Consider the following 16,983-nt stretch of genomic DNA (forward strand, 5'->3'; position numbering starts at 1 on the left):
TGCAGCGGTGGCTAAGAAAGCAAATAGAATGTTAATTATTAGGAAAGGAATGAAAAATAAAAATGAGAATGTTATAATGTCTTTATATTGCTCCATGATTCAACTGCACCTCAAATACTTAGTGCAATTTCTGGTCCCTGCAATTCAAAGAAGATATAGCAGAATTAGAAAAGATACAGAGAAGTGTGACAGAAATGATAAAGGGATGGAACAACTTCCCTATGAGAGGCTAAAGCAGCTAGGGCTCTTCAGCTTGGAGAAGAGATGGCTGAGGGGAGAGATGCTAAAGGTCTAAAATACGGAGTGTAGTGGAATGGGTAGAGGTGAATCACTTCTTTACTCTTTCCAAAAATATAAGGACTAGGGGGCATGCAATGAAGCTACTAAGTAGTAAATCAAACCAGAGAAAATATTTCTTCACTCAATGTATAATCAAACTTTGGAATTCATTGCCAGAGAATGTGGTAAAAAGCAGTTAGCCGGGTTTAAAAATGTTGGAATAATTTCCTAAAAGAAAAGTCCATAAGCCATTATTAACATGGACTTGGGGAAAATCACTGCTTATTTCTAGGATAAGCAGCATAAAATCTGTGTTACTGTTTTGGTATATCGCCAGGTACTTGGATCTGGATTGGCCACTGTTGGAAACAGGATTCTGGACTTGATGAACCTTCAGTCTGTCCCAGTATGGCAACACTTATGTTCTATCTCCTTGAGTTATGCAACTAACTGAGGAGACTGTTGTGTGTGGGAAGGGCTGTGCATGCTCAAAACATTCAGCTAATTCTAGTCTCTAGGATAGCTGTTCATCCCAGTGTCATGTGATGACCTGGCCCACTGATGTAGCCGATTAATCGTTTGTATGGAAAAAAAACTATAACAAGTAAAGAACTTTTTTGTTTGCACCTATTTTATTTCTTCCTGAGCTTTGATTCCTTGTGTTTCATTATTTAACAACTAATTAAAATATAGAAAAATAGTTCCCCCCTCACCACCACCAAATCTGAGCACTGTTTTAGTGTTAGTCTTGACAGAAGTCGCTGCACGTCATCCAGGAGAGGAACAGGCGCAAAGGAGCATCATATATTCTACTGCAAAGAATATGGACAAATCATGGGCAACATGAAATGGCTTAGATAATGGGACTAAAAAAGGAAGCCACACAAAGTGTGGAGGTGCACTTAATCCCCACGAAACAATACTCTTCTCTTTTTTTCTTCTTAGATAATGGGGCAACTCTTTTCATATACTGCAAGTATCCTGTTTGTAGGACCCTGCTGAGTATCCGCTTGTGACTTTTCACACACTTAGCAAAAATGAAAGCATGTCTCCGCCAGTGAACCTTGAGCAATAATGGTGTTCTAACTCTTGAATGAAGGTTGAGTTCTACAGCATTATGTGGCCAGCTGCTCAACGTAACGTGAAATATTGATGTTTAATCAAGAACGATCCAGCATTTGCTGCTATTACTAAGAAGTGACAGATATTTTGGGGAAGACCGTGCTTGATGGCACAGTGACTGTGCTGTACGCTGGCATGTAGAGGAACCTGAAACAAATCCCAGCTCGTCTCCTTTTAACTCCTGAGTGGGCGCAGGCTGGGGATGTTGCAGAAGCAGTGTTCACAGACTTGAGGGAAGAAAGCCGTTGCAGTAGCCATTGTAAAATGGAGGCATCTAATACATGGCTTTACAGTCCCTAATTGTAGGGTCCTGGAAGTTGCTGTTTTGTATAACTTTTGGCTCAGCACTGTCACTGCAATGACCAGATTATTTGGAGGAATATATAAAAAGGGGAGAAAATCCCTAGTTGTTGCAAACAGTCTCATTACTACTACTACTATTTAGCATTTCTATAGCGCTACAAGGCAGCGCTGCACAAACATGGCACCAGAACCCAGCCTGGTTGGTTGAGCTGGAGGCAGGGAGAACCTCTGGGTAAAAAAAAAAGCCTGATGCATGTGTAGACTTATAACTAGCCAATGCAATTGTGCCTTGCAGGGTTTGTTCATGTGTAAACTGAGCTCAAGTCTTTTGGATCAGGTTGTACAGTTAGTGCTTTATAGAACTAAAAAAGAATGCAAAATTTTATTTTTCAGATCATGATTAGAAGTATCTTTTTGTTTCTGGATCGAACTTACGTTCTTCAGAATTCTATGCTGCCATCCATTTGGTAAGAATACAGTGATAAAAAGTCTAGACTATCAAAGTAAATATTTTGTTACTTTAAAATTCTGTAATTAATCTTCAAATCCTAATGACAAAAGTAAAGTTATGTTGTACTTCTTGAATTAGTCTGTTTGTAATATGGTGGTGTTTTCTTTTTAATAGGGATATGGGACTAGAATTATTTAGAACTCACATAATTAGTGATCAGAAAGTTCAAAATAAAACAATTGATGGGATTCTTCTGTTGATTGAGAGGGAAAGAAATGGAGAAGCCATTGATAGGAGTTTGCTGCGAAGTCTTCTAAGTATGCTGTCTGACTTACAAGTAAGCAAGATCTGTTTGATTAGTCATGCTCTATATTTCCAAAATGTCTTGGTTTATTACAAAGCTTTTTGTAATTTTGTCATTAATACAGTGGGGGAAATAAGTATTTGATCCCTTGCTGATTTTGTAAGTGTGCCCACTGACAAAGACATGAGCAGCCCATAATTGAAGGGTAGGTTATTGGTAACAGTGAGAGATAGCACATCACAAATTAAATCCGGAAAATCACATTGTGGAAAGTATATGAATTTATTTGCATTCTGCAGAGGGAAATAAGTATTTGATCCCTCTGGCAAACAAGACCTAATACTTGGTGGCAAAACCCTTGTTGGCAAGCACAGCGGTCAGACGTCTTCTGTAGTTGATGATGAGGTTTGCACACATGTCAGGAGGAATTTTGGTCCACTCCTCTTTGCAGATCATCTCTAAATCATTAAGAGTTCTGGGCTGTCGCTTGGCAACTCGCAGCTTCAGCTCCCTCCATAAGTTTTCAATGGGATTAAGGTCTGGTGACTGGCTAGGCCACTCCATGACCCTAATGTGCTTCTTCCTGAGCCACTCCTTTGTTGCCTTGGCTGTATGTTTTGGGTCATTGTCGTGCTGGAAGACCCAGCCACGACCCATTTTTAAGGCCCTGGCGGAGGGAAGGAGGTTGTCACTCAGAATTGTACGGTACATGGCCCCATCCATTCTCCCATTGATGCGGTGAAGTAGTCCTGTGCCCTTAGCAGAGAAACACCCCCAAAACATAACATTTCCACCTCCATGCTTGACAGTGGGGACGGTGTTCTTTGGGTCATAGGCAGCATTTCTCTTCCTCCAAACACGGCGAGTTGAGTTCATGCCAAAGAGCTCAATTTTTGTCTCATCTGACCACAGCACCTTCTCCCAATCACTCTCGGCATCATCCAGGTGTTCACTGGCAAACTTCAGACGGGCCGTCACATGTGCCTTCCGGAGCAGGGGGACCTTGCGGGCACTGCAGGATTGCAATCCGTTATGTCGTAATGTGTTACCAATGGTTTTCGTGGTGACAGTGGTCCCAGCTGCCTTGAGATCATTGACAAGTTCCCCCCTTGTAGTTGTAGGCTGATTTCTAACCTTCCTCATGATCAAGGATACCCCACGAGGTGAGATTTTGCGTGGAGCCCCAGATCTTTGTCGATTGACAGTCATTTTGTACTTCTTCCATTTTCTTACTATGGCACCAACAGTTGTCTCCTTCTCGCCCAGCGTCTTACTGATGGTTTTGTAGCCCATTCCAGCCTTGTGCAGGTGTATGATCTTGTCCCTGACATCCTTAGACAGCTCCTTGCTCTTGGCCATTTTGTAGAGGTTAGAGTCTGACTGATTCACTGAGTCTGTGGACAGGTGTCTTTCATACAGGTGACCATTGCCGACAGCTGTCTGTCATGCAGGTAACGAGTTGATTTGGAGCATCTACCTGGTCTGTAGGGGCCAGATCTCTTACTGGTTGGTGGGGGATCAAATACTTATTTCCCTCTGCAGAATGCAAATAAATTCATATACTTTCCACAATGTGATTTTCCGGATTTAATTTGTGATGTGCTATCTCTCACTGTTACCAATAACCTACCCTTCAATTATGGGCTGCTCATGTCTTTGTCAGTGGGCAAACTTACAAAATCAGCAAGGGATCAAATACTTATTTCCCCCACTGTATGATTTATTATACTGTTGTATTGGCTGGGATTATTTTGCAAATCCTTTTTGAGCAGATCTGTTTTTGGAATATGTAGAATATAAATGTTCCATCTGTAAGCTGAAGCTTAATTGTCTCGTGTGTTGGGGGGGGGTCTTTTTTTTGTTGTTGTTAGATTTATCAAGACTCTTTTGAGCATCGGTTCTTGGAAGAGACTAACCGCCTTTATGCAGCAGAAGGTCAGAGGTTAATGCAGGAGCGAGAGGTAGGTTTGAACAAAAACTGTCTTTATATATTTTTTTAAAACAAAATAAAGAGCAAACAAGGATATGAAAAAATATATTGAGAAAGAATCAGCTATATTCAATATCCGGTGTATGTATTCCTAAATTAGAGGAAAAGCCTCAAAGTCTAGAGGAACACTCTGTCGTTGATTATATCAACATAGGAGGTCCCCTAAATCATCATGGGCAAAAACCTCTCTTAAATATGGCCAAATATGCTCAAAAATCTTTTAAATATAACTCTCATGCTTAAAAAACTTCCATATATCGTGTGAAAATTCACTAATCAATACTTAGCTTTAGACAGTCAGTAGACACCAACCACGGCCCAACTCCGGCCAAAGTTTCAAAGTACTGCCTCAGGGTGCCGCGGTGTTTGACTGAGAGTCCTAAAGAAGGATCTTATTTTTTACAGTCAAACACCGCGGCACCCTGAGGCAGTACTTTGAAACTTTGGCCGGAGTTGGGCCGTGGTTGGTGTCTACTGACTGTCTAAAGCTAAGTATTGATTAGTGAATTTTCACACGATATATGGAAGTTTTTTAAGCATGAGAGTTATATTTAAAAGATTTTTGAGCATATTTGGCCATATTTAAGAGAGGTTTTTGCCCATGATGATTTAGGGGACCTCCTATGTTGATATAATCAACGACAGAGTGTTCCTCTAGACTTTGAGGCTTTTCCTCTAATTTAGGAATACATACACCGGATATTGAATATAGCTGATTCTTTCTTTATATATTTTTTGCTAATCTTGAAGGACCCATGTACCACTCTATGTGATGATCTTTTTATCTAGATAGTAATAGAAATCAAACAAAATAAAACTTGGAAAAGAAAATAAGATGATACCTTTTTTATTGGACATAACTTAATACATTTCTTGATTAGCTTTCGAAGGTTGCCCTTCTTCGTCAGATCGGAAATAAGCAAATGTGCTAGCTGACAGTGTATATAAGTGAAAACATTCAAGCATTACTATGACAGTCTGACAGGGTGGGAGGATGGGGGTGAGTAGGAGGTATGCATGGGGACATCAAAGCATATCATTGATATTCTAACAGGATGGGTGTGGATAGGTGAGGGGTGGGGTAATCACCCCCCATCCTCCCACCCTGTCAGACTGTCATAGTAATGATTGAATGTTTTCACTTATATACACTGTCAGCTAGCACATTTGCTTATTTCCGATCTGACGAAGAAGGGCAACCTTCGAAAGCTAATCAAGAAATGTATTAAGTTATCTTATTTTCTTTTTCAAGTTTTATTTTGTTTGATTTCTATTGATAACCTTAAGAGTGGACTAACACGGCTACCACACTCCTCTATCTAGATAGTACAAATTTATAGTTGGGCCTTTACCTCCCTCTAGTTTTTTTTTTTTTTTTACTGAAGTAATAATGGTGAACTGTGCATATCTGGAGATAGAATTTAGCTGCTACATGCATTAATCAGTAGCCAAAGAAGTGCCATCCTCTGAGCTAGGTTCAATAAGGAAGTATATGCAGCTGGAGCAGGTTTCTGTCTATCCTTGGAATTCTGTAAGCAGGATGGGCACTCTCAGACTGAAACCAAATATAAATCCTAGCTGCTCCTCTGGCAGCTGGAGGCATCGAAGCATATTTTCAGTCCCAGTTATTGCATAGCTGTTTGTTTCAATTTCCAGCACTTCACTCTGAACTATTCACTTCGAGAGAAAAAAATAAATGTACAAGATTTTTTACTTTATAAAACTGTGCAGGTCCCAGAATATCTTCATCATGTCAACAAAAGACTTGAAGAAGAAGCAGATCGGATTATCACATATCTAGATCAAAGTACTCAGTAAGTGGACGGTTATGACTTTTTTATACAAATGTCACCCATGGCTATGAAAATGACACAAAACTCTGTTAGCCAAAGACTGACGCAACTGTGCCAGCAACAAACATAGCCAGATAAAAATGTATGCTAGATACCCAGAGAACTGAATATTTTGTTTCAAAATTTTTTTTTTTAGTGTAAATACATTTATAATCCTATTTTTGTCAACTTTGATGTTGGTTGAAGAAGCAGAACTTTTCCAGTTTTAACATTGGCTCAGCCTTTGAAAAACAATCATTTAGAGGCTCATTATCAAAGCACATAGACCTATGCAACTTTGAGTCTATGTGCTTTGAAAATGAGCACCTTTATGTAACAAATTGTGAAGTTAAAGCACTAGAAATAATGTGAAAGAAAGTCTGTTCAGTTACCCATGTGGCACAAAAAGCTCTGAATTATAAATGGATCTGCTCTTACAACTATTAAAAAGAGTGATTGTATATAAATAAATGAGAAAGTGAATAATTTGAGACACCTACTAGAAAGCATTCAAGTCATATTAGAGATACCCTCCATTTAGACAGTGCCACTGAATATGCACACAACTTGGACTATCCAAATTACATTTCAAGTTACACCTGCTATTGTATGGCTTATCTAGATGCTAAATTTAGACATTTAGGGGGTTACTTGTAAGGCACTTCCTATTTTTAGGTACATAAGTATTGCCATACTGGGAAAGACCAAAGGTCCGTCAAGCCCAACATCCTGTTTCCAACAGTGGCCAATCCAGGTCACAAATAACCTGGCAAGATCCCAAAAAAGTACAAAACATTTTATACTGCTTATCCCAGAAATAGTGGAGTTTCCCAAGTCTATTTAGTAATGGTCTATGGACTTTTCCTTTAGGAAGCGGTCCAAACCTTTTTTTTTTTTTAACTCCGCTAAGCTAACCACCTTTACCACATTCTCTGGCAACGAATTCCAGAGTTTAATTACACGTTGAGTGAAGAAACATTTTCTCCGATTCGTTTTAAATTTACTACATTGTAGCTTCATCGCATGCCCCCTAGTTCTAGTATTTTTGGAAAGCGTGAACAGACGCTTCACATCTACCCGTTCAACTCCACTCATTATTTTATAGACCTCTATCATATCTCCCCTCAACCACCTTTTCTCCAAGCTGAAGAGCCCTAGCTGCTTTAGCCTTTCCTCATAGGGAAGTCATCCCATCCCCTTTATCATTTTTGTTGCCCTTCTCTGCACCTTTTCTAGTTCCACTATATCTTTTTAGAGATGTGGCGACCAGAATTGAACACAATATTTGAGGTGTGGTCGCACCATGGAGCAATACAAAGGCATTATAACATCCTCATTTTTGTTTTCCATTCCTTTCCTAATAATACCTAACATTCTATTTGCTTTCTTAGCCGCAACAGCACACTGAGCAGAAGGTTTCAACGTATCATCGACGACGACACCTAGATCCCTTTCTTGGTCCTTGACTCCTAACGTGGAACCTTGCATGACGTAGCTATAATTCGGGTTCCTCTTTCCCACATGCATCACTTTGCACTTGCTCACATTATTTATTTTTTATTTTATTTATTTGTTACATTTGTATCCCACATTTTCCCACCTTTTTGCAGGCTCATTGTGGCTTACATATACCCTAGAGGTGTATGCTATTTCCGGTAGAGAAACATACAGAGAGTTGTTGTGGACGTGTATGGTTCATGTGTTATAGACACATTGGGGAATAGAGAGGAAGAGTTGTGTAGAGTCTATTTCAAGCTTTGGTTTCATTGTGTTGCAAGGTTTAGGCACTTAGGTTGGGTCGATTGGGTATGCCTTCTTGGACAGGTTGGTTTTTAGTGATTTCCGGAAGTTCAGGTGGTTGTACGTCATCTGCCATTTAGACTCCCAGTCTCGTAAGGGTCTCTTGTAATTTTTCACAATCCTCCCGCGATTTAACGACTTTGAATAACTTTGTGTCATCAGCAAATTTAATTACCTCACTAGTTACTCCCATCTCTAGGTCATTTATAAATATGTTAAAAAGCAGCGGTCCCAGCACAGACCCCTGGGGAACCCCACTAACTACCCTTCTCCATTGAGAATACTGACCATTTAACCCTACTCTCTGTTTTCTATCTTTTAGCCAGTTTTTTATTCACAACAGAACACTACCTCCTATCCCATGACTCTCTGCATTTCCTCTGGAGTCTTTCATGAGGTACTTTGTCAAACGCCTTCTGAAAATCCAGATACACAATATCAACTGGCTCACCTTTATCCACATGTTTGTTCACCCCTTCAAAGAAATGTAGAGGATTGGTGAGGCACAATTTCCCTTCACTAAATCCATGTTGACTTTGTCTCATTAATCCATGCTTTTGAATATGCTCTGTAATTTTATTCTTAATAATAGTCTCTACCATTTTGCCCGACACCAAGGTCAGACTCACCGGTCTATAATTTCCTGGATCTCCTCTGGAACCTTTTTTAAAAATCGGTGTTACATTGGCCACCCTCCAATCTTCCGGTACCAAGCTCGATTTTAAGGATAAATTACATGTTACTAACAAAAGCTCCGCAAGCTCATTTTTCAATTTTATCAGTACTCTGGGATGAATACCATCCGGTCCAGGAGATTTGCTATTCTTCAGTTTGTAGAACTGCCCCCTTACGTCCTCCAGGTTTACAGAAAATTCATTGTTTCTCTGACTCCGGCTTCGAATACCATTTCCGGCACTGGTATCCCACCCAAATCTTCCTCGGTGAAGACCGAAGCAAAGAATTCATTTCATCTCACCACTACGGCTTTGTCTTACCTGATCACCCCTTTTACTCCTCAGTCATCTAGCGGTCCAACCGATTCTTTTGCCGGCTTCCTGCTTTTAATATACCGTATTTTTCAGACTATAAGATGCACTTTTTCCCCCCAAATTTGGGAGGAAAATGGGGGATGCGTCTTATAGTAGTGAAGGTAGAGATTTCCCTCCCTCCCTCCCTCCGAGTTCGGGATTGATCGCCCGCCCGCCCTCCGAGTTCGGGATGGCCCTGTCACCACTTCTCCCTACTCACGTGATCTTCCCTGGTGGTCTAGTGACGTCGAGGCAGGAAAGAGCCCCCTCTTTCCTGCCCAGCGCGCTGCTCTCCGTCCTCCTGTATGCAGCCTGACGGTCTTGGCGAGATTCAAAATGGCCGCCGAGACTTCAATTCTCGGCGGCCATTTTGAATCTCGCCGAGACCGTCAGGCAGCATACAGGAGGACGGAGAGCAGCGCGCTGGGCAGGAAAGAGGGGGCTCTTTCCTGCCCCGACGTCACTAGACCACCAGGGAAGATCGCGTGACTTGAGTAGGGAGAAGTGGTGACAGGGCTGGGGGGAGGGCGAGCCCAAACTCGGAGGGAGGGATTCGGACAAGACGCACCGGAGCACCTAGGTTTTAGAGGAGGGAAAAAGGAAAAAAAAATTTTCCTATTTCCCTCCTCTAAAACCTAGGTGCGTCTTATGGTCCGGTGCGTCTTATAGTCTGAAAAATACGGTACCTAAAAAAATTTTTTACTATGTGTTTTTGCCTCCAACGCAGTCTTTTTTTTTTTAAGTCCCCCTTAGCCTTCCTTATCAGCGCTTTGCATTTGACTTGACATTCCTTATACTGTTTCTTATTATTTTCAGTTGGTTCCTTCTTCCATTTTCTGAAGGATTTTCTTTTAGCTCTAATAGCTTCCTTCACCTCGCTTTTTAACCATGCCGGCTGTTGTTTGGTCTTCAGTCCTCCTTTTTTTAATACGCAGAATATATTTGGCCTGGGCTTCCAGGATGGTGTTTTTTTTGAACAGCATCCATGCCTGATGTAAATTTTTGACCCTTGCAGTTGCTCCTCTAAGTTTTTTTTTTGTTTTTGTTTTTTACCGTTCTTGTCATTTTATCATAGTCTCCTTTTTTAAAGTTAAACGCTAATGTATTTGATTTCCTATGTATACTTACTTCAAAGCTAATATCAAATCCGATCATATTATGATCACTGATCAAGCTGCCCCAGCACCATTACCTCCCGCACCAGATCATGTGCTCCACTAAGGACTAGGTCTAGAATTTTTCCTTCTCGTTGGTTCCTGTACCAGCTGTTCCATAAAGCTGTCCTTGATTTCATGAAGGAATTTTACCTCCCTAGCATGCCCCAATGTTACATTTACCCAGTCAATATTGGGGTAATTGAAATCACCCATTATTATTGTGTTGCTCAGTTTGTTTGTGTCCCTAATTTCCTTTAACATTTCTGCATCCGTATGTTTATCCTGGACAGGCAGATGGTAGTACACTCCTATCACTATCCTTTTCCCCTTTACACATAGAATTTGAATCCCAGTCAGCACTTGGAGACATATCCTCGGTGCGAGAGGATAGTACATCCCCTGGTGGGCAGGTCCTGGCTACAGGAGTACTTCCTACTTCACCAGGGTGATGCTCTCCTTCTAGGAGACCTCCCTCCTCCAAGGTAGTACAGGGGCTAAAAGACTGGAGGTGGGACTTCTCTACAACATCCCTGTAGGTCTCCTCTATGTACCTTTCTGTCTCCCTCAGCTCCACCAAGTCTGCTACTCTAGCCTCAAGAGAACGGACACATTCTCTGAGAGCTAGGAGCTCTTTGCATCGGGCACACACACGTATAACATCTCACCAACTGGGAGATAATCATACACGTGACACTCAATTCAAAAGGTAGTAAGAAATGTGTAAATGCTGGTATTTTAGAAGTGCATAAGTGACCTCTTAGGGGAAAAAAAAAAGCTGGCCTGAAAATACACACACAGGTTTTATGGCACACATTTTCACTGTTGGTGCGCACAGGGGCACTTTTTAAAATCTATTTATCAATAAAGTCTTCTATGTTCTTACCACTGTGTCTGCTCCAACGCCTTCGTTCCTAGGGTTGCTATCCAGGCAGCCTTTTTCTCTGTCTTAGTTGCCTGGATAGCTATCTGGGTACTGGCACTAAATATTATCAGTACCTGGATAAATTCTAGCTCTGCTCAGACCCCTCCCCCTCCCTGGATAGTATCAGGACAGTTTTCAGGGATTTGCAGGGGCCTTACCTGGATTTTCATTAGCATTATCCAATTATGGCCCCGATCAGCAGCACTTAGCAGCTACTGCTACCTGGATAAATGCCACTGAATATTAGGCAGAATATGTGTAAGCGGTGCTCTTCCTGGAATGCCCCAAACGCTGCCCCCTTTATAGATGGTTTACTTTGGCCAAATAATTTATATTTTCATCTTCCAGGAATTAAGTTTGATTTATTTGTATTGGATCGGCACAACCTCCACTGACAGCATAAGTGCTTTTGAATACTGACTGCTTCTATTTCTTTAAACACCTTGTGGAAAGCAGGGCATGGCCTAGCTTGCCTCTCTTTTGGGGAGGGGGAGGGGGCTTCTCAAAGGCAGTCTGTTTTTGTTTATCTTTACATTTTGGCTTTCCTAGAGAGATAATCGGACCTTCTTTATTCTAGGAAACCATTAATTGCCACTGTAGAAAAGCAACTTCTAGGCGAACATTTAACAGCGGTCCTTCAGAAAGGTAATGCTTCATACTAAGAACATAAAGATAAGCCCTACTGAGTCAGACTAAGGTCCTTCAAGCTTTATAGAGCCAGGTCAAACCAAATATTTACCCATATGCAATAGTTTGTTATGGTGCTGGAAAACCAGATTTGGCCTGGTCCTGCTGGTTGATTTGGATTTTCCAGAGATTTGAGGTTCTCTGAGTGAACGTTTCAGTGATGATGTGGCTAACATATGATTTGGTGTCTAATGCCTGTTAATAATTCTCAATACAGGTTTAAACCATCTTTTAGATGAAAACCGAATCCAGGACTTGTCACTGCTCTATCAGTTATTCAGCAGAGTGCGGGGTGGTGTACAGGTTCTATTACAGAACTGGATTGAATACATCAAGGTATGGTGCTATAGGGCTGCTGTTGCAATGTCGAAGTTGTTGCCAATGCACAGTTGGTATAAGTTTTATAGTAAATACTGAGGTTGAAGCAAGAGCAGAGTAGGGCTGAAAAGATAATTTCAACAGATTTAAATGATATGCAAGGGTATACTTGCAATACATTTTATTTTCTGTTTTAATTTTGTGCCCTACTCCCAGTAAAACAATCCACCATTACAGTATAGTGCACAAATATGTTAAGTGAACCAGAGGAAGGAAGCTTTTGAGGACTTAAGTGTTGGGGGTACGCTGGATGAAAGTGAGTTTTCATCTTGGACTGGGAGGGGGCATCTTGCATATCAGAAATAAAAGTAGGGAAGATATGCAAAACAAGCTGCGTTTTGCATCTGTGCATGGAGCACAAGGAAAATGTGAGTTGCAGAGCTGCAACATTTCGACGGAAAAAGGAGGAAAAGAGAAACTGTTCTTAAAAGTGATTATTCACAGTTTGACTGTGATATGAAATGTGACTAGGATCAAGTGCAGAGAATGAATGCGAAGAGGGATGTGGAAGTGGCAAGGAAGGAAACAGAAGAGAACATAGACAGCAGAGAAAATGAGGTGAATGAAGGGCAGAGTCTGGTTAGAAAGGAAAGCAATCGAAGCCCAGCAGAGAGCATGGACCAAATTCCAGGCATTTAGAAAACTAATTGGACATGTCTTAAGAGAGGCCATTTCCCTTGTCCATGCTAAAACAATATAGACCAGTACCTTTACGGCCATCCTGAATTTCTCCAGTAGGATTGCCATAAATGGACTTCAACAACTACTGCTTGCCAGTTGCCTGATAATTTGGCAGTGGGAGGTGGTGGAAAAGAAAACGGTAACAGAATTCAAACATGCGTGGGATAAACACAAAGGAATCCTGTTCAGAAGGAATGGATCCTCAGGAGCTTAGCCGAGATTGGGTGGCAGAGCCGGTGGTGGGGAGCTTAGCCGAGGTTGGGTGGCAGAGCCCGCGGTGGGAGGCGGGGCTGATGGGAGGCGGGGATAGTGCTGGGCAGACTTTTATACGGTCTGTGGCCTGAAGAGGACAGGTACAAATCAAGGTAGGGTATACACAAAAAGTAGCACATATGAGTTTATCTTGTTGGGGAGACTGGATGGACCGTGCAGGTCTTTTTCTGCCGTCATCTACTATGTTACTATGGGATGGAATGTTCAGGCAGATTTATAGATGGGTAAAAGTCTGATAGCTGTACAGCTTTTAGCAGACGGTTTTGTACAAAGCTGTTTGTAATTTTATTATTTTTTGACTTGCATCAAATTAGTTTAAGTAAATATTCTATTTAGAATTGCACAAGAAAGGGGTCTCATGATGCTGTGAGCAGCTCCAGATGCATTTCCTGAGAGCTGCCCAGGCGCCTTTCCCCAGTCGAGCCTAATCTGCACTCCCTGTACAATTTTTAAAACTTCTTTCGACACCCAGTGCCATCTTTAAAGTGTATGGACAGATACCTCACCGGGTCATCTTTGGCAATGCCCTTAAGTTACCGAGGTGAAAGGACAACCGGGGTTGTGTGCTGGATGTCAATATGGTGGACTCTTTCCCCCCACCCACCCCACTTCCCAGCTGCAGGGATAGAAGGCCTTCATCACTGATTCAATGGTGCGCACCCTGGATTGCAGGTTCACACACCTCTCGAAACAGCTTTCAGGTCTTACCAGCTTAACACTGGAGCTCATGCAGTGCACAGGCGAGTTAGAGGCCAGGGTGTCGGATGTCGAGGACCCCGTACAGACACAGGCCGCGGAATTGACCTGACTTGAGGAACTTAAGTGATTGCAACAGCAGAAGCTCCACTACCTCGAAAACCATTCTAGAAGGGAAAATGTGCAGTTTGTAGGTTTTCCAGAATTGATGCCAGACTTTACAAACCTGGCTGATGACTGTGACACTGTACATTTGGAACATGCTCATTGTATTGGCCCACAGCGTACCCATGACCTGCGCCCCCGAGTTGTAATTGATAAATTCTATTGATGATACGCAGAAAGCCAGAGTGCTGCACTTATATAATGGATGCCAAGAGGACACAAAATTTGATGAACTGATAAAAATCTTCCAAGATCATTCAGCAGTGCTCACGGAGAAGCTTTTTCATCTGCCTGTGCTCAGCTGGTGGAGAGGAAACTTTGATTCATGCTACAGTATCCTGCCATTTTTAAAGTGTTCCGCAATGGATCGCTTATACATCCCCGGAGAGGGGAGGGGTATTTGACTGACTCAGTATATCTAACACCACCTGACTGACTCTTTAGATGGGCCCTAGATGTGTGGCCTGGCAGGTACTATAATTCCACGGGAGATTTGTACCTGCGTCCTATCAGTCTCTCTTCTTTTTGGATGATGATCCGTGGGTTTCCATGGGTGAGAGCCTATTGTATCACAGGACTTTGCTTCAGCGGAAAGTGTGTGAACAGTTTATGCCTTCAAGTTACTTTGGCTCCTTTGGAGAAGGAACACCCGATAGCGTTGCTGCAGTGACCTGCTGTCTTGCTCACGTTTGGTGGGTGAGGTGCAGTTCTCTGTGAATAGTGGGGGAGAGGAGGGCATGGGAGGTGGGAGAGGGATAGGGGTGGGGTTTGGCGGGGAGGAGGTAGGGGTGGGTTTGTATTCCTGTAAGTTCTGGCAAGTGTGCTGTGCTATGCTATGCTGATTTTTTGCTATCTCCCTTCTAAAGGGTGGGGGGGGGGGTCCTTTTCTGTGCCCCTTGGTGTCTTCTGTTTTGTTTTTTGTCATTGAGTTCCACTTGGGCTACTCGGGTTGAGACTAGGCAACCCGGGCTTTTTCAGTTTTGGTCAGCTCGTGAACCTCACCCACAAGACAGGTGTTATGACTAACACTCTTGCCCCTAGAATAATTTCTTGGACTGTCTCAGGGATTACTTCCCCAGTTAAGGGTTACAAGATTCTCACCTTGTTAAAACACCACAAAGCTTCTATCACTTGTTTGCAGGCGACAAAGCTGTCTGATGAGGATTACCTCAAATTACGTCAACAGTGAGTGGGGAGTGTTTTTTCCTTGTCGGTGGGCCATTGCAGAGGTGTGGCCATCCTTTTGAAGAAGGGTTTGCCCTGCATATCCTGGTTGGGCGAGGACACAGAGGGCTGCTATGTTTTACTTCACCTTAGTTTTATGGGCCAGGAATATTATCTTTGTGCAGTGTACGAGCCTGACACTTACGATCCTACCTTTTTTCAATTACTTGTGCAAATGACACTTCAGTTTGACAATGCTCCCTGGATTTTGCTAGGGGATTTTAATCAAGTGTTTGACTCCCAACTAGATTGCTCATCTCCTTGAGCGTGTAGTGCTCTGGGGAGTGGTAAAGATCTGCCATATCTTTGTAAAATGCTCAGTCTTATGGACTCTCAGCATCTGCTCAATCCCACATTGTGCAATTATACATTTATCCACGATCCATAGCACATTGTCTCGGATAGACTACATTCTGATTTCTACATTCGTCTTTTCTAGGGTTTTGGGTGAGGTGACACTAGGCCCTATTGAAGTCTCTGACCATACCCTTCTCTGGGTGGATATCGAGTTGGGACTTGTGAGGCCTCACAGGGCTACTGGAAGTTTCCATCATATTTGAGCCAGGATAGTGGGTTCCAAGACTTTTTGGTGCAAAAATGGGGTCTGTATTCCGAGACTACCACCCACTTAGATACAGCCATATTGTTCTGGGAGGCCTCCAAGGCAGTTATTTGCGGGGATATTGTAAGTTGTATGTGTGCCCAGGCTAAAAGACTTACGCAAGGCAGTCTTCTCTTAGAAAACTGCAATAAGACAGCTAAGCAGGCTTACCTGAAATGTTCTTTTGTTACCAGTCGAGACGCTGTGATGACTAATTTAGCCACCTTGAACTCTCTCATTCATGAGTGAACTAAGAAATCTTGCTTTATCACCATTTCCAATACCATAATTTGGGAATAAGGCAGGCAAGATGTTGTCCAGGGTAGCCAAGGCTTGGTTACCATTTAGATTCGTTCCTTCCCTTCTGGCCTCCGACAGCTCTCGTGTTCATTGCCCTGCAGATATAGCCCATCTTTTTTTTTATGATTATTTCTACCATGTATACTCTGCGGTCCCAAGTCTGTAGGGCCTCTCCTTATTGGATTATCTAGAGGATTCAGGTTTGCTTGTGCTCATTTTGGAAATGCAAGCTCAATTGGGCGCCCCACTTTATGCGACAGAAGTCCAGCAGGCAATTAAACTTTTCTCCTCTGGCAGTGTGCCTGGATCTGATGGGTTTTCTCCTGAATACCAAAAGTTATTAGCCACACATCTTTGTGCCCCATTGACAGTCTATTATGATTTGGTTATTTTTCAGGGCTCGTTTTCTCACAGGTCCAATGAGGCTCTCATTACTTTGATACCTAAACCTGGTAAGAGTCCTTTCAATCTATTTCCTTATTAAACGTAGACATGAAGATTTTAGCCAGGATTTTGGCAGATTGTTTGGCCTTGCATATCCCTTACTTTATAGGTGAGCACCCGGTTGGGTTCGTTCTGGGGTGTGACCACGTCCACTGGGATTATCTGTTTCAGGTCTTACGCTATGTAGGGGCAGGGAGTTTTAAAAGCAGTCTTAACGTTATGTGCTTCTGCTACAACGGCCCTTGTGGTTAATGGAATTCGCACTTCCTCATTTTCAGTCATTAAGGCTACACGCCGCACAAGTGTCCATTATCTTCACAGCTATTTTTGTTGTACTTAGAGCCCC

At 42.3% G+C, this 16,983-nt stretch overlaps 1 protein-coding gene across 1 annotated transcript in view; it reads left to right on the forward strand.

Moving 5' to 3' along the window:
* Positions 1-16,983, forward strand: part of CUL4B (cullin 4B) — a 117,516-nt gene that overhangs the window by 53,529 nt on the left and 47,004 nt on the right. Inside the window, exons 6-11 of the mRNA XM_030210525.1 lie at positions 2,098-2,171; positions 2,330-2,492; positions 4,331-4,420; positions 6,181-6,263; positions 11,766-11,833; positions 12,093-12,211. Coding sequence (XP_030066385.1) covers positions 2,098-2,171; positions 2,330-2,492; positions 4,331-4,420; positions 6,181-6,263; positions 11,766-11,833; positions 12,093-12,211 — 597 coding nt within the window. The remainder of the gene's footprint in view (positions 1-2,097; positions 2,172-2,329; positions 2,493-4,330; positions 4,421-6,180; positions 6,264-11,765; positions 11,834-12,092; positions 12,212-16,983) is intronic.

This window comes from Microcaecilia unicolor, chromosome 7 (assembly GCF_901765095.1).
Source record: "Microcaecilia unicolor chromosome 7, aMicUni1.1, whole genome shotgun sequence".
NCBI classification, from domain to species: domain Eukaryota; kingdom Metazoa; phylum Chordata; class Amphibia; order Gymnophiona; family Siphonopidae; genus Microcaecilia; species Microcaecilia unicolor.